Below are 27,203 nucleotides of genomic sequence, written 5' to 3' on the forward strand. Positions count from 1 at the left end.
CAACTTCCAGGGATAACTCGCTTCTTCACAAAGCTCTGGGTCGTAAAGGATCAACTCCACTATCGCTGCTAGAGAAGCGGCTGGAGGGCTGGAGAGAGGGAGACGTGGAGAGGAATGTAGAGACCCTAAGAGGGTGAGGTTTCCCAGGGACAGAATTTGAGGCGGCTCCTGATTGAGGATGGCTGATAGTCCCTCTCAGTCGGAGCCGCTGGCTTCGCCGGAACTCGATGACGACTTCAAGAAGCCAGCCCTGCCGGGGCCCCCGGCGGCGCGGACTAAGGCCCCGGCCAACAATCCTCCAAACCCGGAGGAGGTGAAGGAAAGGCCCACGGCGCTGCCGGACTCTGATTCCGGGGAGCCGGATGTCACGCCGGCCCAGCCGGACATCGGGGACACTAGGGGTCCAGCGGAGGAGCAGCCGCGGCCCCACACGGCGGCTCCTTCCCCTGGCGGCCCGGCCCGGGCTCCCCCTTACCAAGAGCCGCCGTGGGGCGGCCCCACCACGGCCCCCTACAGCCTCGAGACCCTAAAAGGCGGCACCATCCTGGGCACCCGGAACTTGAAAGGACTGAGTTGCTGCCTTTTCGGGAGGCTTCCTAGCTGCGACGTGTGCCTGGAGCATCCTTCGGTGTCTCGCTACCACGCCGTGCTGCAGCACAGGGTGTCCGGCCTCGATGCAGAAGGCGACGGGCACGGGCCTGGCTTCTATCTCTACGATTTGGGAAGCACCCACGGCACTTTTCTTAACAAAACCCGCATCCCACCCCGCACCTATTGTCGGGTACACGTCGGACATGTTCTTCGCTTTGGAGGCAGCACCCGGCTCTTTCTTCTTCAGGTAAGTAGAAAACCCTAGAATTGAAATCTCTGGAGCCCACCCGGCTGCGTTCCTGAGCTCCTTGTTTCCCCTGAGAAAGGAGATTGTCCTCTATGAAAGTGCGGGAATCTGGCTCCTCATCTCCAGACGTCTCTACGCATTGCCTTGTTTCTGAAAGTGACTTCAGCCATCCTAAACTCTGAAAGAATTCTTTCGCTTGATTCATCAGGGACCAGAGGAGGATCGAGAGGCAGAATCCGAGTTGACAGTAACGCAACTGAAGGAATTGCGCAAGCAGCAACAAATGATGTTGGAAAAGAAGATGCTGGGAGAAGACTCAGATGAAGAAGAGGAAATGGATACCGCTGAAAGAAAGACTAGTAGTCAGGACGATGAAATGGGCTGCACCTGGGGAATGGGTAAGGCATTAAAACTGCTGCCACAGGTTAATAAATCCGTTTCTATTGGTACAGTTAATTTTTAAAAATCATACAGCTTTCATGACTCTTTGAGAAAGGGCAAATACAGTTTGCACATAGGTTACCAAAACTTAGATTTATTAACTTTTCTGATGCCAAAAAACTGAATTATGGGCCCAGTTGATTTCTCTTCATGTGTTTTTACAATGCACTCCCTTGTTCAAAACCCTTAGGGTGTAGTTTAACAATTAAAATTTATTTCATTAATTAAGTACTGATTATCGCTAGAGGGAGTGAAACTACATTCAATCAAATAAAATAGGATGTTATCTAATATAGGAGTTCTGTCGAATTTTTTGTACTTTGTGTAAACACCCTGAAATGTGAAATATCTAATCAGAGGGATAAACTGAATTTTCCATAACACCAGACATTTTGGCGGATAGGTATTCAGGAGTGGAGTCTGAAAAGCTGGATGACCTTAACTGTGTTGAGGGGAAGAGAGATAAATCTTATGAAATTGCTTGTGGTAAGTGCGAGACAAAAGCTGGAAACCACTAGTATGCTGGGGTAAGGGTTCAGAGAAGGGAGCAGCCCCTGAGTACCTAGACCTGCACTATCCAGTATGGTCATCATCAGCCACACTGGGCACTTATGGGGTGGCTAGTCCAAACTCCGGAGAAGGCAATGGCAAGCCACTTCAGTACTATTGCCTAGAAAATCCCATGGATGGAGGAGCCTGGTAGGCTGCAGTCCGTGGGGTCGCTAAGGGTCGGACACGACTGAGCGTCTTCACTTTCACTTTTCACTTTCACACATTGGAGAAGGAAATGGCAACCCACTCCAGTGTTCTTGCCTAGAGAATCCCAGGGACGGGGGAGCCTGGTGGGCTTCCGTCTATGGGGTCACACAGAGTCGGACACGACTGAAGTGATGTAGCAGCAGCAGCAGCCCAAACTCACATGTGCCGTAAAGGTAAAATACACACTGGGTTTCAAAGACTTAGTGTGAAAAAAGAATGTAAAATATCTCATTCATAATACTTTTATTTTGATTACATGATAATTTCACCTGTTTCTCTTAGGTTTTTAATGCGGCTACTAGAAAATGAAAGATTGCATATGTGACTTTCATTATAATGCCTGTTGGGCAGCACTTACAGAACTTTGGGACAGTGTATAAGTTTATAAACAGAAGGGTTTTAAGCTGGGACTTGAAGGAAAGGAAAAGAAGCCCTTAGGAAACTGAGCAATGGGACGGTGTCCAGGGCAGGGATTGATGATTTTTAAGGAAGTACTGAGTAGATCAGTCTGTTGATGGACATGATAAGTATTGGGAAATTATAATGAAGACAAAGTGTAAGACCTGGCTGTGAGAGAATGAGAATGCGGGACTGAGGAGTTCAGATTTTTCTTTTTTTACATAGAGAATGTGGTAGGCAGTCTTGCTTTTAAAATACGTATAGTGATGGAGAACAAAAGTAAGGTGCCATGAAACCAAGTTTTAACTTGTCACACAATGTAGAAAACCGAAGATGTTCAGACTGATGGTTTTGTGCTTGTTCTTCCCCACCCCCACCTTTCTTTTCATCACTGGTAACTGTATCTTTGTGCAGCCTAAAAGGATAGTTAGTGCCATTCAGATAGTCTCTTATGTCTGATTGTCTTTGCTTTCTTTCCTGTACCCTGTAGGAGAAGATGCTGTAGAGGATGAGGCTGAAGAGAACCCCATTGTCTTAGAGTTTCAACAGGAAAGGGAGGCTTTTTATATAAAGGATCCAAAAAAGGCTCTCCAAGGTTTTTTTGACCGAGAAGGTATGTATACAGATTTTGACCCTGCTAGTAAAAATGTATCCACAAGAGGGTGCTTTTCTAGATATTCAAGTACTTAGAAATGCTGTATTTTATCTATCGTCCTCCTTGTTCAGTTCTTACCTGTGTGGTCAGTTGCTTCAGGTTTGTTTTGGAACTTGTAAAAAATTCTGTCTTTTTTAACATCTTGGAAAAAGGAAGTACTTTTTTCCAACTCATCTCATCCTTCTCAGAAGATACAGGACAGGGGTGGTTGGGAGACTGACCCAATTTGTTACAATTTCTTTGTTTCTAATTCCCCTGATCTTTTGTTATTCTTAACATGGATTTCCACTTTATTTAAAGATTGTTTCCATTAAAAAATAATTAAAACTGGAATAAAGCCTTTGAGATAATAATTAAAAAAAGAACGTTTCTGCAGAGAATTGTTTCAGTAGATAAGCTTTTAGAGAACATCTATATGTATGTGTGTGTATGAGTATAAATATATACATATGAACTGTTTTCATTCTTCACTTAATAGTTACACTTCTAAAAACTAAGCAACTGTGACAAGTTAACATTAAGTCTACAACTTACAAGTGTGAAAGCTTCTATTTAGTGGACAAACCGGTGTGTGGAGACTTGATTGTTTTGAGTTTGCAGTTCTCTGTCTCAAGCTCGTCCTAATTTTATTATCAGATAATAATTCCTAGGAATAGGAAGTGAAATGCTTTGAAATTTAGTGTTCAATGTGGTTTGAGACCTTTGTATTCTTATTCAACCTCTGCTTTCTTTTCCCTTTGTATCAACTGGTAATTTTCAGATGCTATTAAAACTGTTTTGTCTTTCCTCCTCCCACAGGAGAAGAATTAGAATATGAATTTGATGAACAGGGTCATAGCACTTGGCTCTGCAGGGTGAGGTATGTTCTTTTCTCAGTAACATCCATTTCTGGAAAGTGGCTAATTTCAACTTTAATTTATGGTTACAGACAACAACCCAAAGGGCAATTTTAGTCTTTTTGAGACTATTCTTGAATTTGGGCATTGATAGTTTAGTAACACATTGGGGTTATAGAGGGATGGGTAAAAGGTGTAAGGAAAAGAATTAAAATTCAGCCTTGGCAAGATAGAACAAAATGAACTGAGAGATTAAAAAGCTATCTCAAAAACATGACTGTTATCATAAAATATTAATGTTTTTCATGAGACTTGAAGCTTAGTTCTTTGCTTAAATCCCTCCCATACCAATGCAGATTACCTGTGGATGATTCAACTGGAAAACAGCTAGTGGCAGAGGCCATTCACTCAGGAAAGAAAAAAGAAGCAATGATTCAGTGCTCATTGGAAGCTTGTCGAATCCTCGATACTTTGGGATTGCTGCGGCAGGAGGCCGGTGAGTATGTGGGGATTCTTTTTCCCTTCAAAAAAAAAAGATGGATAGAAGGAAGGAAGATTGAACACATAAAGTAATAAAACCTCTTTTTAGGGGAAAAATGTAGATTGTAAAGAATTCTATGAAATGAGAAGAAAAACATTCTGTGTCTCTTTAACCAAAGGTAACCTTTGTTTATTTATATTCTCCCAGACATTATCTATAGACATGTGTTCAGAACTAGAACCTTTAACAAAATACAAACACTCATAGCAAATGCATTTATATTTATACTCTTTGGTGACTTAAAAATTTTTTTATTTATTTTTGGCTGCACTGGGCCTTTGTTGCTATGCATGGGTTTTCTCTAGTTGCAGAGAGTAGGGGCTACTCTCTGGTTATAGTGTGTGGGCGTCTGATTGCGGTGGCTTCTTTTTTTTTTTGCGGAGCACCGGCTGTAGACCGCTGGCTCAGTAGTTGTGGCACATGGGCTTAGTTGCTCCATGGCATGTGGGATCTTCCAGGACCAGGGATCAAACCGGTGTCCCCTGCATTGCAAGGCGGATTCTTAACCACTGGACCACCAGGGAAGCCCCTTTTGTGACTTTTTAACATAAGAATGTATCATGGATAGTTTTTATATTGTTGTGTTATATTTATCTTACTTTGGTAATTTTTATATCATTGTATTAAATTTACCTTATTTTTTAAAAAGCTGGGTATGTAATTATTTTTTATTCTGAAGTTACTTTTTATTATCGCAAAGTAAATTACATATACTTTGAAACTACCGAAGTCTTAGAATATACCTGTTCTTGTCCTGCCCCTCTCCAGTCTTCAACTCTCGAAGGCCTTTAATTCTTTCAGTTCTTTCTTCTGGCATTTAAATATATCCATATGTCTAATCCAATATCTTGTAATAACCTGTGAGGGAATATAACCTGCAAAACAAAAATGAATTACTATGCTGTATACCTAAAACTAATGCTGTATTATAAATCAGCGATACTTCAATAAAAAAAAGTTTAAAAATTTCATATTTCTAAAAAACAGCATGCTACTACATTTTTAGTCATGTGAACATTGACTATAACAAGTATTTAATGTTTACAAGGTTATGTTTATGGAAATATTAACCACAACTGAGCAGTTTTATTTTGTTGTTTTTCCTAGAGTTAATAATTGTGTTTGTGTGTCACGTGTTTGATTTTTTTGGTACCTCTTTCTCATTCTTCCCACACATTTCAATAACCTTCTAGTGTGTTTTTCCATATGGTCAGTTACATTAAGTAGTTTATTAGTTCTGATTTTTTGGGAGACATTTCTCCTGAAGAGCATTCTTTTTTTAAGGATACCTGCTGCAGAACAGTAATCTAGGGCTTCATTTGCTGTCTTCCTTGAGATTTCCTTTCTTTTTCTCTAGGGTTGGATTTTCTATTTCATGATTCTCATATTTCTTGGTTTATTCGTTTGTTTTAGTGGAACACATCTTTCTGTAGTTTTGGCAGGTTAGGAACCTGGTACCAACAATAAGGGCATGGATGGTAATAATCTTCAGTGGAGTTCACATCTTTCATTTTTCTTGCTCTACTGTTGTTTTGGTGGACATCCTCTAGTAGATTCCTAAGAAAGGGTAGATAGCAATTCAGGTTTATTAAACTCTCCACTCTGAACGTAAAATTATTCTGGCTTTACTTTTGGTTAATAGTTTGGCTGGGAATAGAACTCTAAATTGAAAGTAATTTTCCTTACAACTTTGAGGGCATTGCTCTTATATGACATCCAGCACTGCTATTGATGTCCTAAACTATTCAGGTTACTGATCTATCATACGTTATCTTTTTTCCCCTCCTCTCACTAGAAGTTTGTAAGAGTGTCCCTTTGTTCTTAAAGTTCTGAAACTTAACTATGATGTATCTCTCTGTGGGTTTATTTTTACCCATTTCCCTGGGTACTTGTTGGATCTGTTTGATCTGGAAATCTGGACAGTTCAGGAACATTTTGGGAATTGTGCCATTCCCTCATTTTATCTTTCTGTTCTCCGGAATTTTGTTTGTTAGATGTTGAACCTCTTGGGCTGGTTGTCTGTGTTTCTTTTTTCCTTTCTCTGTCCTGTTTCTGTGTCTCCTTTGTTCTTTCTGGGATATTTCTACCACTTTCTTTCTGTATTTTGCTATCAAGGTTTCAATTTCCAAAGCTCATTTTGTTCTTTGGATATTCATTTTTAAAATATAATATGCCATTGTTGTTCATGGATTATTAACATCTCATCTCTCTGCTAATCTCTTTTCTCCAGGTTGTTTTTCTGTTTATTTGATGTCTATCCTGCATGGTAGAGGTCTTTCTCAGGTGTCATGTAGTTCTTAGTTGTAAAAACTACTTAGGGACAAAAAAGGTGATGAGCAGCTTGGAATATATAGGTGGGGCTATTTAAGTTTGAGGAACACTATAGAAGGATGTGGGTGGGCATTTTGCAGGGGAACTTCTCATGTAAGTATCTTTCAGTTCAGTTCAGTTCAGTTCAGTTGCGTCCGACTCTCCGCGACCCCATGAATCACAGCACGCCAGGCCTCCCTATCCATCACCAACTCCCGGACTACACTCAAACTCATGTCCACAGAGTCGGTGATGCCATCCAGCCATCTCATTCTCTGTCGTCCCCTTCTCCTCCCGCCCCCAACCTTTCCCAGCATCAGAGTCTTTTCCAGTGAGTCAACTCGTCGCATGAGGTAAGTATCTTTAGCTTTTCCTTTTTCTGCTGGAAAGATTCCCCAAAGAGTATTCTTCAGTCTCCTGCATGAAGGGAAAGAACTGGATGCCAGCATTCCTGGACCTGTGTGGTAGATACAGCTGAGCATGTTCTCAACATTTAGCCATTTTCAGGACAGTGCTAGTTTTTGAACATAGTACCCATGCCCTCAACTATACTAGTCAATCTATAGTTGAAAGACTTTCTATCTTAAACTCTGGGTTTTTCCTGGGGGTGGGAAGGAGGTGAATAGGTGGGGTAGATGATCTGTTTCTCCATCAACTTTTACTCAGGCCTCCTTATTTTTTCACTGCTATCCAACCCCAGTTCTAGATCCTTTTGAGGATTCTGTTGTAGGATCAGATTGGTTCTGTTTCCCCCATGTTGGGTTAGGATCCTTTTTTTTTTTTTTTAAGTTTTGCTAAGTTAGTTTCCACTCATCTGTCTGCTTTCTAATTTCCAAAAATTTGGTGTTGTTGCTGTCCCCATTCCTATTCTTCCTGTCTTTGTAGATTAGTGTCTTTAAAAAAAGATCTCTTTCCTACAGTCTTAGTGGGGTGTGGGGAGAGAATGAAGTTAGATATGTGTGTTCAGTCTACCATCTCAACTTGGAAATTACCAGATTTATTATTAATAAGGACTGTTTTGTTTGCAAATAATAGAAACCTAATGAAAACTCATATGAGGAGAAGGTTATTGGCTGCAGAAGCTGGAAAGAGTAGCTCACAGGATTGAAGAAAGAAATGCATGAACCAGGAGTGCAAGTTCTGGAAGCAAAACTTAGTGCTGTGAAACCAGAACTTGGTATCCTGAGGATACATGCAACCTGTGAATGTGTATCTGTATGTCTGTCTCATGAGTGCATGGTTTTATTTTGCAGAGAGATTCTAACCCCATACGGAAAAGCTGGATGCTTATAGCCCTGGATTTGTATCTTCTGTCTGTAATAACCTCGTTGGAAAGAGAGCCTCTTTTCCTCCTATATCTAAATATAACTCTGGGGGAAAGATTCTCGTGAATCTGGCTGTGGTCACATGACTATACCTAATCTAGATGGAATGGGAGAAGAATTTTCTAGAGAAAAGAGGGCACTTTTACCACACCAGGGGAGTAAGATGACATCTGATAGATAGAAACGTAATGGCTACCATAGTCCCCTGCTGATGCACTTTCTAGATTTTCATTGTTACAATGTTGCATTGATAAATATGGTATAAATTCCTTATAAATAGAATTGCTGGATTAATTGCATCTTTAATGTTGATGGATGTTGTAAGATTGACCATCAAAAACATTGTGTCAGTGTGCATTACCACCAACTGTTTGAGAGTCTGTTTCCCAGTATTCTTACCAAGTGAAAGTGAAAGTGTTAGTCGCTCAGTTGTGTTTGACTGTTCACGACCCCATGGACTGTAGCCCACCAGGCTCCTCTGTCCATGGGATTCTCCAGGCAGGAATACTGGAGCAAGTTGCCATTTCCTTAGACCTTATTAATCTTTTTACGTTCTTTCTAGTCTAATACATGCTTCCCTTGTGGCTCAGCTGGTAAAGAATCCACCTGCAATGGGGGAGACCTGGGTTCAATCCCTGGGTTGGGAAGATCCCCTGGAGAAGGGAAAGGCTACCCACTCCAGTGTATAGTCCATGGGATTGTGAAGAGTTGGACACAACTGAGTGATTTTCACTTTCAGTCTAATATATATGAAGTGATATCTCATTATTTTAGTTGGTGTTTTTTAATTATTAAAAAAATGTTTGACATCTTTTTAAATGTTTGTTGGCCATTTGTATTTCTTTTCTGTGAACTGCTTTATTTTTAAGATTTTCTTTTGAATTATTGGCCCTTCCCTCATTTATTTTTTTCCTTTTTCACTAATTGATTTTTGAGAGCTTTTGCTCATTTAAATTAGCTCTTCCTTTGTTTGTTTCAGCTTTTTTATTGTGGTAAAACATACATATCATAAAATTTATCTTTATAAGCATTTTTATGTGTACAGTTCAGTGGCATTAAATGCATTCATGTTGTATAACCATCACTACTATCCATCGCAGAACTTTTTCTTCATCTCATACTGAAACCTTGTACCCATTAAATAGTAACTTCCTATTCTTCCTCCCTCCAGCACCTGGTAACCAGTGTTCCACTTTGTCTCTATGAATTTGACTAGTTTAGGTACCTCGTGTAAGTCGAATCATGCAATATGTACCCTTTTGTCTCTAGTTCATCTCGTTTTTAATAATATCTCCAAGGTTTTCTCATTTAGTCACTAAGTCATGTTGGATCTTTTGAGACCCCCATGGACTGTAGCCCTCTAGGCTTCTCTGTTCATGAGATTTTCTGAGCATGAATACTGCCCTTTGTTTTTATATGTATTTTGGCAGCTTGTTGAGTCCTCTCTTTTAATAATTGGTGGTGGTATTTTAAGCTGCTTGCCTACTTGCCTTCTTTCTTTTTTTTTTTTATTTTTAAAATTTTATCGTCTATTTTATTGACCTCTAGTATCTCGGAAAAGGAAAGCCAAGAACTGGGAAGATGAAGACTTTTATGACAGTGATGATGACACATTTCTTGATCGGACTGGCCTGGTTGAAAAGAAGCGTCTGAATCGAATGAAGAAGGCTGGGAAGATTGACGAGAAGCCAGAGACCTTCGAATCACTGGCAAGTTTTAGTTATAGAAGTAGCTGTGGTATTATAAATAATGTATTATTTATGTTTGTTTTTTAATTTTTAAATCAGTAGCATTGAAATCTGGTAGTGAAGTATAATTTTTGTGATCTGTAAGTTTGATGGTAATAAACAACCATCTAGTCTTATCCAAGTTGAAAAAAAGTTTGACTTGTTTCTAGAAACTGCATCTACCTCTAGGTGGGTAGTGAGCCATTAATGAGCATTCTTTGGATATGATATTTTGAAAAAGAAAAGGGAAAAGTTCCAAATTGTGACATTCTGAGGTGCAATTGACCTTGGCTTTTGGCAGTCAAGAATTGTGAAAGGAATTTTTGAGGAGTTCTGGTAATATAGGCACACCTCAAAGACATTGTGGGTTCGACTCCAGACCACTGCAATAAAGTGAATATTGTAATAAACTAAGTCACATGAATTTTTTGGTTTCCTGGTGCATATAAAAGGTATATTCACACTATACTGTAGTCTCTTAAGTGTGCAGCAGTACTATCTCTAAAAAAAATAGTATATATTTAAAAAATACTTTATTGCTAAAAAATGCTAGCCATCGTTCTATCAATGCAGAGTTGTGACAAATCTTTAATTTACAATATCTGCAAGTTGCAAGTAAAGTGAGGATCCATAAAATGAGCTATGCATATAGTCTTAAACAGTGTGTCCTTCATGAAATTATCATAAGATGGCTTGCAGTTTCACTATATTAATTAGTATTCAGAGTTTAAAACATTACTCAATGTCTAGCTTTTTGATTCATCAGTGAAAACAAATGCCTTGGGTTCTTTTGAGTAAAATAAAGTCTGTGTTTTGTACATACCTTCTATTTAATTCTTGGTTCTTTAATTCAGAAATCAATTCAATTAGAATTAAATAAATGAAAAATGTTAATTCCATGAGGAGCAGATTTAAATGTACTTCTGAATTATTCCTCTTAGAACTTGTCACAATAATGAAAATAAGAGGAAGAAGAAAAGGAAAGCTACCATATTTTGAAAGATATAAAACATATGCTAACCCTGTTAATTTGGTGTTATAGGTTGCGAAGTTAAATGATGCTGAAAAGGAACTCTCTGAAATTTCTGAGAGACTGAAAGCCTCCAGCAAAGGTAAGGGAGTGACTCATTAAACAAATATTTATTGAGTGTCTACTGTGTTTAGTGCACTTTGCTAGGTACTAAGGCTGTATTGGTTAGTAAGTTATAACAGATATGGAGCCTTTCTAAGGAGCAACATAGAATTTTAGAACTACAAAGAACATTATAAATTATTTGTTTCAACCTTTTTATTTAATAAATGAGGAGAATGAAGCCCGTTGAGGTAAAGTGACATTCTAAGATCTGGTACAACCAGTTTCCTTATTCCTAATATCAGTATCGTCCTCTCTCCAGCTTCAAGTTAGTGACTTTTCTATGAAAACTTGGGCTGAATTTTAAAATATTTTCAGCCATCTTTCTGAACACGTATTATCCCTTCCTTGGACAGCTCTGTCAGAGTCGCCGTCTCAGGACTCTTTAGATGCATTCATGTCAGAAATGAAGTCAGGGAGTGCATTAGATGGTGTATCCCGGAAGAAACTTCACCTGAGGACTTTTGAACTGAGAAAAGAACAGCAGAGACTTAAAGGGTTGATAAAGATTGTAAAGCCAGCAGAGATTCCAGAACTAAAAAAGTAAGTCTTATTTATACTTGAAATTTTAAACAAGCATGTTTACATAGATATCATTCTGAATTATATCTTTGTTTCTTAGCTAATCACTTTGGACTAGAAATAGAACATAAGAAACTCTTTAAAGCACAAAAGGCAGTGGTTTTGAAATGGGTAAAAAAACATTTCATTTGTGAAATATAAACTGCTACAAGATTTTTAAAGAAAATTGTATTGATTCCTGTTTCATTGGAGGGCTCTAAATTTTTACTTAATCTTTTAGTGCAGAGTAAACTTTAAAAAGCAGAAACATTACTTTGCCAACAGAGGTCCGTCTAGTCAAGGCTATGGTTTTTCCAGTAGTCATGTATGGATGTGAGAGTTGGACCAGAAAGAAAGCTGAGCGCCAAAGAATTGATGCTTTTGAACTGTGGTGTTGGAGAAGACTCTTGAGAGTCCCTTGGACTGCAAGGAGATCCAACCAGTCCATCCTAAAGGAGATCAGTCCTGGGTGTTCATTGGAAGGACTGATGTTGAAGCTGAAACTCTAATACTTTGGCCACCTTATGTGAAGAGCTGACTCATTGGAAAAGACCCTGATGCTGGGAAAGATTGAGGGCAGGAGGAGAAGGGGACGACAGAGGATGAGATGGTTGGATGGCATCACCGACTCAATGGACATGGGTTTGGGTGGACTCCGAGAGTTGATGGACAGGGAGGCCTGGTGTGCTGCAGTTTATGGGGTCACAAAGAGTTGGACACGACTGAGCAACTGAACTGAACTGAAACTTCTTTAAAACACAACATGCATAAAAGGCTAATTTCCCTAATATATAAGGACATATCCACCAAAGAGACAAATGGGCAAAGGGTATCAACTGAAAGTCCACTGAAAAAGAAATACAAATAACTCTTAACTATATAAAAAGAAAAATACAGTTACTGTACTTATAATAAGAGAAGTACAAACACTACAATGTATTACCATTCTTATCTATGATTTTAAAACCACAAATAAAAAGATGTGAGTACAGATTGTCATTTTAATGCCTGTATCTGTCATTCTCAAGAACTAATTGATAACTCTTTAGTATATTTAAATACTTTAAACATGGAATCTGTTCCTTTAAAGGGGGGAAAAAGCACAATCCCCTGAAGTTGATTTTATCGTTAACTTTGGTTTCAGGGGAATTATGTTATTGATAGGTGGTAGATTAGCACTTATGGCAGAAAGTGAAGAGGAACTAAAAAGCCTCTTGATGAAAGTGAAAGAGGATAGTGAAAAGGTTGGCTTGAAGCTCAGCATTCAGAAAACAAAGATCATGGCATCTGGTCCCATCACTTCATGGGAAATAGATGGGGAAACAGTGGAAGCAGTGTCAGACTTTATTTTTTTGGGCTCCAAAATCACTGCAGATGCTGATTGCAGCCATGAAATTAAAAGACGCTTACTCCTTGGAAGGAAAGTTATGACCAACCTAGATAGCATATTAAAAAGCAGAGACATTACTTTGCTAACAAAGGTCCGTCTAGTGAAGGCTATGGTTTTTCCCGTGGTCATGTATGGATGTGAGAGTTGGACTGTGAAGAAAGCTGATCGCCTTAGAATTGATGCTTTTGAACTGTGGTGTTGGAGAAGACTCTTGAGAGTCCCTTGGACTGCAAGGAGATCCAACCAGTCCATTCTAGAGGAGATCAATCCTGGGTGTTCATTGGAAGGACTGATGCTAAAGCTGAAACTGCAATACTTTGGCCACCTCATGCGACGAGTTGACTCACTGGAAAAGACTCTGATGCTGGGAGGGATTGGGGGCGGGAGGAGACGGGGACGACAGAGAATGAGATGGCTGGATGGCAATACTGATTCAATGGACGTGAGTTTGAGTGAACTCCAGGAGTTGGTGATGGACAAGGAGGCCTGGTGTGCTGTGATTCATGGGGTTGCAAAGAGTCAGACATGACTGAGCAACTGAACTGAACTGAAGATTAGCACTAAAGTTAGACTTTCTAGGTTTCATTCTCTGTCAGTTACTTTTTGGGAATTTTTTTTTTTTTATACAAAGCATCATTTTGTTTATAAAGTAGATTTGGAGTCTATCAGTAGTTTGGCTTGACAGTCGGTCATAAATTGTACATAAATGTTCTTTTTTTTAAATTCATTTTTATTTGGAGGATAATTGCTTTACAATATACTTTTTGGGAATTTTAAGGCAAGTTATATAACTTCTTTGATCTTTACTTTTCTCTTCTGTAAATTAGAAGAAATGATGTTGCAAAGATTAACTGAAAAGCACTTAACAATGTGCTGGCATATATAGATTGTCATCTTGTCATAATTTTTACTGTCACTGATATACTTAGCAAGTATTTGTGGAATTTTTTTGTGGAGCAAAGGTAAAAACTCAGGAACATAGTCCAGAGCAAACAAATTAACAGTGAGTTTCAATTCCAATTCTGTAATCCTTTAATCTGCTAAGTCAGCTCGGGGAAGTAGTCCAAGCTAGAAGTCACATATCAGCTTCCTCCAGGACCTCCCCTCCTGCTGTCTATGTGTCTTCAGAGTTTCTCCTCTCTTTCTTACTTTAGAAAGTAAAGTAAGAAAAAAGTGCTTTAGAAAGCATCTGGCCTTCAGATGCTGTGTATCTTCCTCCTCTTCTCACTTGAGGGTTGAACTTCTAAACTTCCTACCTAATTCCATTCCTCCTCCAGCCACAAGCAGCTCTTGATTGTGATCCCATCTTCTACTTTTTCATCTCCTTTGGGAGTCTTTGCGTGTCTTCTAAACCAGCCAGGCTATTTAATGAAGCTGAGAAATATCTGTGTTGCTCTTGCCATTGCTTTCCTGTGCTTCCTGACACTTGTGGGGAGGGGATATGAGGGATGTTTGACAAAGCATCTTTAAGGGAAGGCAGGCAGGATTTCCTCCAGTGGCCTTATCAAGGCAGTGGGTCTGTATCAGTAGAGAAAGGGGGAGAGCACCTCTAAGGGGGGAAGACTAGGGAAAAGAAGGCAGGATTGGAACTGGGGCTTCAATCAAGCAGAGTAATCAGTTTCTTGTATGGGTCCCTGTGAATCAAGGGTGCCAGTGCTGTCCTTATGTTCCAGAATGCAGGGTTTTCCTCTCGTCATGCAAAGAAAGCATAGGGTTTTCTTCCCTCTGTCTCCTCATGCTATCTTGTCCTTGTCACTTCTGCCGAACTCTCTGAGTGTCTTGTCAACTCAACTGCTATCCTTTTTGTTTTGCTTTGTTCTTTTTTTCCTTGCATCTTTTCTAATTTTTACAATCTCTTCTTTTTGCTCTTCCTTAGCTTTACCCTCAGGTGCTTAGCTTTTAAAACTATATTCAGCCAGTGGGAACATTGACAACTCACCAGCTGTGGGGTCTCTCATTAAGTCTTTGTCAGGATATCCTGCCTCCCACCCCCTACACACATACTTTTTTTTTAAACTTCTGTGCTCAGAACTGTTGTGTGTGGTTATGATAAGTGTGGCCTCCAGGTAAGTAAGGTACTGAGTCCTTTTCAGAAGTTGGTGGAAGATAGGGCTTTACACCATGGATCCGTCTCCTGCCACTTAGTGGGAATGGGTCATGTCTATGTGTACTGTACACATCATTTTATGAATGTGAAGTCAGATAGCATGTTGTAAATTAAGCACCTTGTAAATTACTAGACTGCGGTAGCAGCCTCATCTGACCCTTAATAGCTCTGTGTCTGTGTTGTCCATTCAAACTCTGCTGGCCTGAATCCCTCTTCATTGGTGTATGCGTAAGTGTTTACTTTATGGAAAGTTTTGTTTTGCCAAAAGTTTCTTTCTCATGGTCTTTTTTGAGATAAAGCCTCACTGGGATATATATATATATGTATAATTATTCTTTCTTCCTAGAACTGAAAGTCAGGCTACAGATGGAGAAAACAAAGCTAAAAAGCTCACATTGCCTCTCTTTGGTGCCATGAAAGGAGGAAGCAAATTCAAATTAAAAACGGGAACAGTAGGGGTAAGTTGTAGGTCAAAGTCTTAAACTTTTAGCTCTTGAGTTATCCTGAGCGAATTTTTCTCTTTTCTTTTCAAAACTCAATGACTCATCACACAGTAATGTGAAAAGAGGCTGTGGATTTGGTATGATCACATCTTTCCCAGGATATGGTTCTTGGATTTTTCTCTTCAGACTAAGGTTATCAAGAATTGATGAATCTGGACTTCCCTGGTGGTCCAGTGGTTAAGACCCTGTGCTTCCAATGCAGGGGGTGTGGGTTCAATCCCTGGTTGGGATCTAATATCCTACATGCTGCCCAGCTGAAAAGAAAAAAGAGTTGATGAATTGATTCATGCCAGTTTGCATATGACCGATTTGTGAATTAGAATACCAGTTTATTAATTTGTGATCAATGTTGCATTTAAGAAAGGGTCTCCTGTGGTTTTTTGGTTTTTTTTTTCTTTCCTGGTGGATAGATATTATAATATTCGGACTCAGCTAACACTTGTTAGTAACATAATCTATACACCTGGTTCTGCCACATGGTTTTTCTTCCTTCATTTAATCCTTCCATCACTTTATGAGACCTTCTCTGGTGGCTCAGATGGTAGAGGATCCCCTCCTAATGTGGAAGACCTGAGTTCGATCCCGGTCATACTGTAAAGCTGCTTGTTCATGGATTTTTTTTTCCTCGTCATAGAAGTTACCCCCCAAGCGTCCAGAACTCCCTCCAACTCTAATGAGAATGAAGGATGAGCCTGAAGTAGAGGAGGAGGAAGAAGAGGAGGAAGAGGAAGAGGAGAAAGAAAAGGAGGAGCATGAAAAGAAGAAAACGGAGGCTGGAAGCAGTAGGCTGCAGCAGGAGACAGAGCCGGAAGAAGCAGTGGAGGAGACGAGTCCTCCCACAGCCTTCACATATTCTAAAGAAACAAAAAACCATGGTAATGTCTTTTCTCTCCTTCCTATGCTGTGCAATGGGTATTTGCATTCATCATGCATAGGTTTGAAAAAGCAAAGCCAGTTCTTTCTTATGCATTTTGACTTTGTGACACTTTGTGATAATGTGATACACCTGACTCTAACATACCTTCCTGGTCTTTCTTTGATTGCCAGTTATTATTTATTTTCACTGCAAACTAAGGGTGAGTATTTCCAGTGTGTTCCAGAATTACTGAAAGTTGAAAGCTGTGGAATCTGAAACCTCAGTGGCTGTGGAGCAGTCCTGAGCTGCTGCTACTCTGTGACTGGATGGAACAGGGTGGATGATGGGGCCTGACCAGGTGGTCTCAGGGAAAGCCTTCGCTTAGTCATTTTTCCCCCACAGAGGCTAAACATAATTGTATCTGCAGCTTGTACTTCTTAGGAAACATCATACCTCATTCATCTTTTTGCCATAGTACGTGGCTGAGAACCTGGCATGTAGTTTTCACCTACCTCAGCAAAGGGCTAATGAAAAATGTAAAAGAGAAAATTGATTGGTTTTTAAATATTAAATATAATTTCTTCTCCTTTAAAAAGCATACATGTTCATTTTAGAAACTTTGGATCATATATAAAAGTCCAAAGAAGAAAAGAGGAATCTGCCACCCCTAGATATTATTATCTTTTTAGTAGCCCCTTAACCCTTGTCAACTGCAGGGGTTATTTTCCTGCAGGTTTGTTGAATTGCTTTGCAAGATTAAGACTGCAGAGAAAATAAGGAACATTAGGAAAAACAAAAAACACTGGCAGTAAGCATGTGTGGAAATGTATGCATATGGACTTCCAAAACAAACCAGGCACGTCCATGTGAAAACACCAGGCCTGCCTGGCATTTTTAAGTTGTTTTCAGCTGTTTTAGGCACAGAAAAGTTAGTTTCCTCATCTATGAGAAGTAAATCTTTTGTTTTTACATTTTCCTTTGTTATTGGCACCACGCTTGGCCTTTTCAAAAAAGGCAGTTATACATACATTTTTTAGCATCTAGTCTTTGATTCATTCATTATAAGGATGTACATAAACAGCATTATAGGAGAGCAGTAAGTATTGTATTTGTTTGTTTAAGGGCCCAAAGCAAATGTGTGTGTCTAAAAATAGCCGATTTAAAAATTTGGTTTATAAGATACATTAATTAGTAAATGCAGCTGATTAGGGGTTACTCCAGACATTCATTTATTTATTAATTATTTATAAAACAACATTGGGATTGTATTGTACATGCTATTTTATAATCTATTTTTTTCCTGTGTCTTAAAAAATATTCTTTTAAGTGTGGTTTTAATAAGGGGCAAAGTGATCCATCACATGAATGTGCCATAATTCATTTAATCAACGTTATATTATTATGCATGTATATTTCTTATTAATTTTTGCTACTATAAACGTGCTTGTATGTAATAAATCTTGGCGCTCATCTTTGACTATTTTCTTTGAATATATCCTTGAAGTAGTATTTTTGGTTAAGGAATATGCCCTTTTTTCAGGCTTTCAGTAAGTATTGCTAAAAAGTTTTACTTCAGAGATAGCCAGTTTTTGAAGTAGAAAATTGGTGGTTCTCTGTTAGACATCTGGAGGCACGTTTATTGAAAACCTAATTAAGCTTATTGAAGCTAATGATAGTAAAACTGGATGATTATGTATGTACTTAGCTTTTCTTGCTTTTGTTTTCTTGGGTCTCCACCGCAAATTAAGTTAATACAGTATGCTTTGGTTCTGCATTTTATAGAAAACGTGTCTCAACTCAGCCAAGTGGAACAGAATAAAGATTACCAAGAGATTAGTGAAGCAGCTGCATTGTGTGAGGAGCCTTCAGGCAAGTAGAATAGTGACTCCTCTGCTGCTCCTCACACGGGCAGCCAGCTGGTGTCAGAGATGGGGTGGGAGCTGAGCTGTGGGGTGCAGACCTGGGGTCCATGCTGCTGCCAGGGCCATGGACAGAGTCAGAATATATGAGAAGTGTCTGTCTGGTGCCATCTCATTTGTCCTTCTTTTCCTCCTCTGCCTCTTGGGGTTCCCCCCCAACCTACAAAGCACCCTAATACCCACGTTTTCCTCTGGCTCTGCAAAGCTCTCTACAATTTTACCTCTCCCAGAGTTGGGTATATGCCTATCATGAGGGTAATTCCAACATTATTAAATTGGTTGAAAGATTGGCCTATTAAAAGGACTGGTGGTTTTTTTTTTTTTCCTGTTTTTTTTTTTTACTGCTTTTAACTATAATGATTAAATTGTAAAATAGTAAAGTCACCCCATTTTCCTTTTCCTCTTCAAAAGGTGTGATTAAATTCAAGCTTAGGATTTGAAAACTAAGGTTATTAATGAAGGGACAGTTCTCTCTTTATATAGTCTTTACAGTAGTCAGAGTTTTTGAGAATTAGATTGTGATGTTTTCTTCAATAATTATAATACCGTTTAAGGAGGAATTTTTCTTTTCTATTTTATTTTTCTGAAATAGCCATTGCCTCTTTTTTTTCTTTTTCATAAATCAGCATCAAAGAATGAGAATGAGGAAAGCAGAGATGAATTCAAGAAAAAGAAAACTCCTGGTCCAGGCAAAGTAAGTATTTTAGTCATAATCTTCACTTCTGAAAGTAAAAATGAATCCCTTTGTCATGAACCATATCCAGAAGAGTGAATCCAGGGGCTGTCTTAGCAGAATGCCCAGATATCTTCCAGTCTCTCTTCTAGAAATCTGGGCTCTTTTATTTTTATTTTTGAATTTTTATTTTTTTAACCTGTGGTGGAAATCTTTGTGTTAATATATCAGTGCACTGAGAGCTTCCTACTGTGTGAAGTGAAGTGAAATAAAAGTTGCTCAATCATGTCCGACTCTTTGCGACCCCATAGACTGTCCATGGAATTCTACAGGCCAGAATACTGGAGTGGAAAGCGTTTCCCTTCTCCAGGGGATCTTCCCAACCCAGGGATCAAACCCAGATCTCCCGCATTGCAGGTGGATTCTTTACCAGCTGAGCCACAAGGGAAGCCCAAGAACACTGGAGTGGGTACCCTATCCCTTCTCCAGGGGATCTTCCCAACCCAGGAATTGAACCAGGGTCTCCCGCATTGCGGGTGGATTCTTTACCAACTGAGCTATCAGGGAAGCCCTCTTACTGTGTGGGTGTACTCTGTTGAACCTGTTCCCTACCGATGGACACTTGGGTTCTTTCTAGTCTTTTATTATAACAGTGCTATAGTGAATAACCTTAATGTGTATATAGTTGTGTTAGGATACTGTAAGTTCCCAGAAGTGGAATTGCTAGGTTGTGTTAGGAGGTCCACCCTCAGGCTGGGTAATTTCACAAGAGGCCTCATAGGACCCAGCATGTGATGGAACTTACAACTGTGGTGTATTACATCATTCACATGAATACTGAGCATAACCAGCAAAGGGAAAAGGCACGGAGTGAAGTCTGGGAACCAGGTGTAAAGTTCTAAGGGTCCTTTTCCAGTGCAGCCACGTAGGCTGTGCTTAGTTCCCTTCACAACAAGTGACAACTTGTGAAACCAGAGAAGCTCATTAGAGACTCAGTCCCCGGGATTAGTACTGGGGACTGATCACATAGCAATCCTGCCTGGCATCTACCCAAATTCCATTGTCCTAGAAGGAAAGCAGGTGTTCAGCATAAACCACATTGTTTTTATAGTTTTGGCTCAGTGGGCCACTCTTATCAGGTAGAGTAGTGGGAACCCTCCTGAAATCCAAGTTCCCAGATGCCAGCCAACAAGTCTTTCACACAGGCCCTTCAAAGGGTAACAGGCTGCTTTGTTAACTTTATTGCACCTGGATCAAAAGCAGATGTCAAATTTTCCTCTCTGGGGTTATATCATTTAGAACTCACACCTGCATTGACTGCCTCTTTTAGAAAAAACGCCACTCTCACTGGCTGAAAATAAGCTTGTTGAAGCTTTATGGAAAAAAAAAAAATCAAGATTCAGAGAGAGAGGAATCCCCCATTTTTGGTTATTTATGTCAAGATCATTAGTGGAAACTGTTCTCTCAATTTTTGCTTGCTAACAAAGATAGGGACAATAGTTCTCAGAGTTAAAATTCTTTTGAATAAAATAACATCTTTTCTTTGCAGCTTCCACTGATACTTTCCTCCAAATATCCAGAAGATGACCCAGATTACTGTGTGTGGGTCCCCCCTGAAGGTAGATGGTTTTTACTTTTCTTTTACTCTAAGATTTATATATTTAGGTTTCAGAATTGGTAATATGTACTTAAGAACTTTACAAGAATATATAGTAGAAAAGTCTCCCTTCTGGAGGAATAGGTAGATATTTGATGATACTAGGAAATTATTGTTAATTTTTTTTTAAAGTATAAGTGATATTGAATTATTTTTTTAGAGAAAGTCCTTATCTTCCAGGAATATTGTATTGTATAGAAGTGTTTGGAGATGAAATGATAGCTGGGACTTGCTTAAAATAATCCCGCGGTGGAGGATGAGGGAAGATAAGAGGAAGGGCAATAGATAAAGCAGGATTTGCCACATACTGATAATTGTTGAACTTGAGTTCTGGGTACATGGAAATTAATTATATTTTTCTCTTTACTTTTATGTATGTTTTAAATTTTCTGTAAAGTGGAAAAAAAAAAGTCTTCTAGCTGTGCTTTAGCTACTCAGTTTTTTTCCTTTGAAGACAACGAAATATCCGTTTCTTATCACTTCTTATATACATTATATAAAATGCCTTTGAAAGCAATAAAATTTCATCACTTTTTTTTTTTAACATAAGTGGAAGTATATCCTATACCTTACTGTTTTGCACTTAATAGTATATGGAAATCCTTCCATAGCTGCTTACAGATTTCTTTTCTTTTTTTTATGGTAACATAGTTCTTTTTTTATGGTATGGATATATCTTTATGTATTTAACCAGTTCTCTCAATGTATATTTGCTGTCTTTCCAGTCTTGTGCCATTACAAATAAGTCTACAATAAGTAACTTCTAGTAAGTATAATTTTGCAAGTGTAGACGTGCACTTGTTGAAAACAAATTCATAAAAGTCAACATATTGGAGCAGAGACTATGAACATTTTTAAGATAGTATAAATTGCATTCTATAGGATTGTACTAGTTTATGTTCATACATACACCCTTAAGGCAATATGGGGCTTCCCTGATAGCTCAGTTGGTAAAAAAACCCTACAATAAAGGAGACCCTGGTTTGATTCCTGGGTTGGGAAGATCCTCTGGAGAAGGGATAGGCTGCTACCCACTCCAGTATTCTTGGGCTTCCCTTGTGGCTTAGCTGGTAAAGAATCCACCTGCAATGTGGGAGACCTGGATTCAGTCCCTGGGTTGGGAAGATCCCCTGGAGAAGGGAAAAGCTACCCATTCCAGTATTCTGGCCTGGAGAATTCCATGGACTCTATAGTCCATGGGGTCCCAAAGAGTAGGACACGAGTCAGTGACTTTCACTTAAGGCAATATATGAGATACTTGTTTCCCCATGTACTTACCACAGTTGCTTTTTCTGTGGGTTGGGTTTCTAATATGCTAGCAATTAATAGAATTGTAGGTACTAAAATGCTTGCTTTTTATTTGCTAGTAAATGTTAGAGTAGTGGTGAAAAGACTGTAGTTTGAAATTATATACAAAAGGTCATATTTCTATTTGTTTTACTTTTTGGCCCACTGGTGACTGGATATCTTTTCCCTCCTGACTTGGAAATGTGAATATCTATTTTTCTTTGTTTCTTTTTATGCTGATATAGGCCAAAGTGGAGACGGCAGGACTCATCTTAATGACAAGTATGGGTATTGATTGCTTCTAAATCTTAAAGGAAGACCTTGTGGACCATGTGACATGGGATATTTAGGATAATATATCAAGTTGAATGTCCGGAGAAGAAATTCAGATGTTCATTTGTAAAATCTGGTGACTGGCATTTTTTTCTGTACTCCTAGCTTCCTAAATTTACCTACCTATCTGAGTCTCTTGAATTTGATATTTATGTTTAAAAGTGTTTGTGTATGTATGTAAAAAGGAGCCATATATTTTGAGAATTAGTAAAGTGAGAGACATGAGTCTATTAAAGTAAGAAGCTGAAAATGTCTCATGTTTATTTGAGGCCACAATGTCTTTCTTAAGCTTTAGGGACTATGCTTTTACTGAGCAATAGGGTGCTTTTGTCAGATGGGCTCTAGGATTCACTGATAATTGCCTTCTCAAGTAAGTGCCAAAATAGGAGGTCATGCCAGGGCATAACCCTGAGTTCTCTGTCATTCTTGGAACTAAGAGTAGATACACAGTGGGGGTTTCCTGCTCCCTCACATTGTAAGCCTCCTGCCAAGTTTGAGGACAAACCCTGGCTTTCCAGGACACAGTTCAGGAACATATAGCACACCTCATGCAGTCAGGCACCACTTGGCCCTTTAAATATCCTGGACTCTGACCAGTCGGGTTAGTCACTCCTCCTGCGGAAAGGTGCAAATCAGGTCACAGAATGAAAAGCTGGGTGTCTTCTGCCCGCTGTGGGGCTTCTCACTCCTGTAATGAGGGGGGTAAAAGTCCCTTCCTCTCTGGAAACACGAAGAAATGCAGAGCTATGTCTATTTCCACTCCCACTTCCCATCCTTAGTGCCTCTTTTCCACAGGAAAGGAAAGCCTGAGAGTGGAAGCAAGGTGGAAAACCTGTGGATTAGGCTGGAGGCAGACATAGTAAGCAGGCAGGAGAAAGGCTGTGGCCCAGCAAGAGGGAGTGGATGAGGACGATGCTTTCCTGGTGTGGATTCTATGGGATGATGAGGTGGTCAGGAAGCGGTAATGAGAAACGTCAGTTACCCTGACAGATGTCTGGCCTGCTAAAAATAAGTCTGACTTCTCAGAAAACAATACGAATATTGGCCTTAAGAGAAACTACTATTTTGGACTTCATTTAGACCAACAGACAAGAACTTGATGTAAAGAGTGACTGGAATTTGGGGGCAGAGTGGCCATACTGGCCACTGTAGATCTAAACAGTGGACTGATCTGGATCACTGATCTTCAAAGGTAAAACTCTTTATTTAAACAAAATTGCATGTGGAATCCTAATACCTGAACAGTTAAAAATATACCTAACCCTGGTTGAGTTGAAGGCATCAGGATTGGATGTTCACACATACATACACCTGCATGCATATCTTCCTCTCCTTACTCTACTCTCACAGCGACCTTGAGGAATCCTAGGTGCTCCACAGAGCACAGTCTGCGTTAGGAAGACAGATTTCTAAATGTTCTGGGTAGAGTAGGTATGGTCCTATGTCTGGAGAACATGAGAGCAAGTAGGACTCCACTGGCCAAAATAAAATATACAATTGTACAATTAACATCAGTGGTCAGAAGATCTGCATGTGGATCTTAGCTTCTTTTACCAAATAGCAGGCTTTGGGGCCATGACTTATATTCCTTGAGCCTCAGTTCTATCATGTTTGAAGCCGGGACAGTAATGCTTTTAGCTCTTTGGATATCAGGTTTATTCTAGGATCAAATGAGACCATGTAGACAGATGTGCTTTACACAGTTTTAAAGATACTAGTAGCTGTTATTCACCACAAAAAAGATCATAACATCTGGCCTGACTTATCTGTGAGAGACTGGATCATATCAGTGATTCACCACTGAAGCTGCTTATTAGAATTACCTAGGGAAATTTTAAAAGGTTTGGATTCCAATGCTTGGATCCCATGTCAGATCAATCTAATCAGAATCTTTGGGCTTCCCTGGTGGTCCATTGGTCAGGCTGCTGCACTTCTGCTGCAGGGGACACAAGTTCGATCGGGAACTGAGATCCCACATGCTTCATGGTGTGGCCAAAAATAAATAAATCAGAGCCTCTGGGTCAATCCCTTTTAAAAGCAGTCCAGGTGATTTTAATGTACAACCATAGTGGAGAACCTCTGAAGCAGAGTTGGCAGACCTTTTTTTTTTTTCATTAATGGCCAGGTATTTTAGACTTGCATGCCCTACAATCTGTTGTGACTACTCAGCTCTGCTGTTGGAGTGCAAATGGTGTAGACAGTATACAATGAATAAGTGTGACTGTGTTCCAGTAAATACTTACTCATAAAAACAGGTGGCAGGCCAGGCTTGGCCAAACCTCAGCTCTAGGCTAATTCACTTTTCAGGGTCTCATCAGATTCAAGATGTTCCTTACAACTTCTTTAGGATATTTGAAAAGTTTCTAATCAAAAGGCTAATTACCCGCTCCTGTACTATATGGGTTGTAGTTTTTTGGTTAGCAGAAATCAAAGTGATCCAGTGTCCTTTTCACAGAAATGGAGGCAAGGTTATTAGACATTACAAAAAATATTGTTAACACCAAGAATTCAACAGGTTATCTGTGAGCAGGGTGTCCCTGGTCTACTCTCCTGGCCTCCTCAGGAATTCCTCATCATATCTGCCTCTGTATTTAAAGAGCAATGTGAAGCCACTGGGTTGTCAGTGATTAAGTGAAATGGTCAAATTTGGGTCTTTTAAAGAACACTCAAGCTGCCAGTCGGAGGAAGGATGGAAGAGGAGAGAGGATGCAGGAAGACCAGTCGGGAGTCTGCTGCAGAGATCCAGCTGAAAGACGAGGGCAGCTTGAATTCAGTGGAGATTAAGATGCAGAGACAGAAAGGGGTCTTTGCCACAATTTAACAAGTAAGATGGCCAAGACTGAGTGATGGATTGTCTGGGAATGAAGGGGAAGGAGGCTGGAGGGTAATTCCTCAGTCACTGGCTTGTACATCTGAATGGCTAATGCTGTTTGCTGAGATGAGGGGACACTGGAGGTGGAGGATATCATAGATGTCATCTGGACAAGTTGAACTTTATGTCCCTTTAAGGCGTCTAAGTAAAGATGTCTTGAAAGCAGTTGGATAAAGAGGTCTGGATCTCAGAAGAGGGCTTGAGAAAAATTTCAGTCTTCACCAGCTGAGCCTAAGATTCAGATCAGGTGGCAGGCAGAAATTTTGCAGGCAGACTGCAGTCTTGGACAACTGGTCTCCATATCTTTGGTACTGAGAACAGTTTTTCTTGGCTACAGGTACTCATTTATTTGGGGAAAAAGTAAGTGCTACAGTGAGCAGCATTCTGGAAAGAAAAAGTCAGTGGCGTGAATTTAACTTTAAACAATCTCTGTCTGCTTTTGGACATTTCTAAGGATTTTGCACAGTACCTGGTATATGCAATAAATGTTTGTTGAATGCCTGCTCTAAAAATTTTCCCTGGAATTGTCCCAATCTAGGATAGGAATTATGAAGTCCCATTATTTCTCTGTAGCCCGTTATAAGCCTTTACCCATTACTACTTCACTGGAACTGGAAGGAGTTAACTATGTGGGAAATAATGACACAATTCCTATCTATTGAACTTTGAAGTCATCGCCACAGCCTGGGGATCTGCTGCTTTACCACTGAAATGCTGCCACCTCCCGGATAGGGTGTGACAAGTGACCAGCAGCTGTGGACGGCTTCCTGAGAATGGGAGCCAGGGGGAAGCCTGCCAGCCCTGTGGCAATCAAAAGCAGGAACCCAAACCCCTGTTGCGGCTGAGTTCCCATGCAAGGTTTGGTCCACCCCTGTTTGGACCCAGCAGGTTTGATGAACTGCTGGGAAATGACGTAAAACTCTCCTTGACCTTTCTGGAGGGTGGGTCACAGCATCAAGCCAGTATGGCGTCTTCTCGTGACAGGCTGCTCTTTGATCCTGAGATTCCTCACTTGATGTGGGCATTGAGGACCATTTTTCAAGATTTATTCTCAGCAGTCTGAGAGGACTTTGCCCTGCTTTGTTTTAGAGATTTGGCGCAAGCACAGTTCAGGGTGGGACTGAGAGAGACTTCTATTATAGGGTAGACCAGAAGTTTTTACCCCCAAAGAGGATGCAGCATGGATGACAGGTTTGAGGGCTCAGCATGTGATGGGAACAGTGGTTCCCACTGAGTGTAACTCCACCTTCTTCATCCCCTAAATCAATCTTTGTTTCAAGTCTTCATAGAATTTGTTGTTCATTTTAATGAGATATCAATAAAATTGACGGTATGACTTTGAATAGATTTCTATTTGGAAAATGTGAAATGCTTTAAGAATAACTCTCCTTTTAAACTTAGTCCACATCCTTGGTTCTGACTGTACTAATTGTCAATTTGATATGGAATTTTAAGTGTAGCATTTAGAGTCCTCATTTATCCTTAAAAGTAAAAGTCTGTTTACTTCCTGCTGCTGCTGCTAAGTCACTTCAGTCGTGTCCGACTCTGTGTGACCCCATAGACGGAAGCCCACCAGGCTCCCCCGTCCGTGGGATTCTCCAGGCAAGAACACTGGAGTGGGTTGCCATTTCCTTCTCCAATGTGTGAAAGTGAAAAGTGAAAGTGAAGTCGCTCAGTCATGTCTGACCCTTAGCGACCCCACGGACTGCAGCCTACCAGGCTCCTCCATCCATGGGATTTTCTAGGCAAGAGTACTGGAGTGGCTTGCCATTGCCTTCTCCGTTACTTCCTGCAGAGGACAATTTTTCTTGCCACCTAACCCGTGAAAGAGCATCTTATAAATCAATGTGTATATCTTATATCTCTTGAGGAAGCATTTCTGCAGGCTTCATAAGCCTTTAGTAGAAAAGGATTCTATAACCATCGTGTCTAAATGTTTGTAGTAGAGGGTAGTATAACATGAAACATATATCTCTTGAGGTCTTTGTCTGAAACCAAACACTGTGATTTTGTTTTGCTCAGCCATTTAAAGTACCTTCTTTTTTTTTCCTCTTTTAGCATTAAAAAAAGATTGACCCCGAG

The 27,203-nt window shown here is 39.9% G+C and overlaps 1 protein-coding gene across 3 annotated transcripts; it reads left to right on the forward strand.

Moving 5' to 3' along the window:
- Nucleotides 1-9: 9 nt before the first annotated feature.
- SLC4A1AP (solute carrier family 4 member 1 adaptor protein) lies at nucleotides 10-26,577 on the forward strand. 3 transcript variants are annotated; one of them, XM_055401248.2, is made up of 15 exons: nucleotides 10-838; nucleotides 1,047-1,236; nucleotides 2,928-3,050; nucleotides 3,891-3,951; nucleotides 4,285-4,424; nucleotides 9,653-9,813; nucleotides 10,874-10,943; nucleotides 11,320-11,506; nucleotides 15,368-15,479; nucleotides 16,159-16,399; nucleotides 18,163-18,249; nucleotides 18,926-18,993; nucleotides 20,522-20,591; nucleotides 21,355-21,395; nucleotides 22,162-26,577. In XM_055401248.2, the coding sequence occupies exons 1-14, from the start codon at nucleotides 179-181 to the stop codon at nucleotides 21,372-21,374; spliced, it is 2,190 nt and encodes a 729-aa protein (XP_055257223.2). In that variant the 5' UTR covers nucleotides 10-178; the 3' UTR covers nucleotides 21,375-21,395; nucleotides 22,162-26,577. The 3 variants fall into 3 exon arrangements, with proteins under 3 accessions (XP_055257223.2, XP_088697386.1, XP_055257222.2); XM_055401247.2 differs by lacking the exon at nucleotides 21,355-21,395 and having other exon boundaries at nucleotides 143-838; nucleotides 22,162-26,571; XM_088841260.1 differs by lacking the exons at nucleotides 20,522-20,591; nucleotides 21,355-21,395 and having other exon boundaries at nucleotides 22,162-26,575.
- The last annotated feature ends 626 nt before the right edge of the window (nucleotides 26,578-27,203 follow it).

This window comes from Moschus berezovskii, chromosome 11, assembly GCF_049115385.1.
Source record: "Moschus berezovskii isolate FMDL1 chromosome 11, NW_MosBer_1.0, whole genome shotgun sequence".
Classification (NCBI taxonomy): Eukaryota; Metazoa; Chordata; class Mammalia; order Artiodactyla; family Moschidae; genus Moschus; species Moschus berezovskii.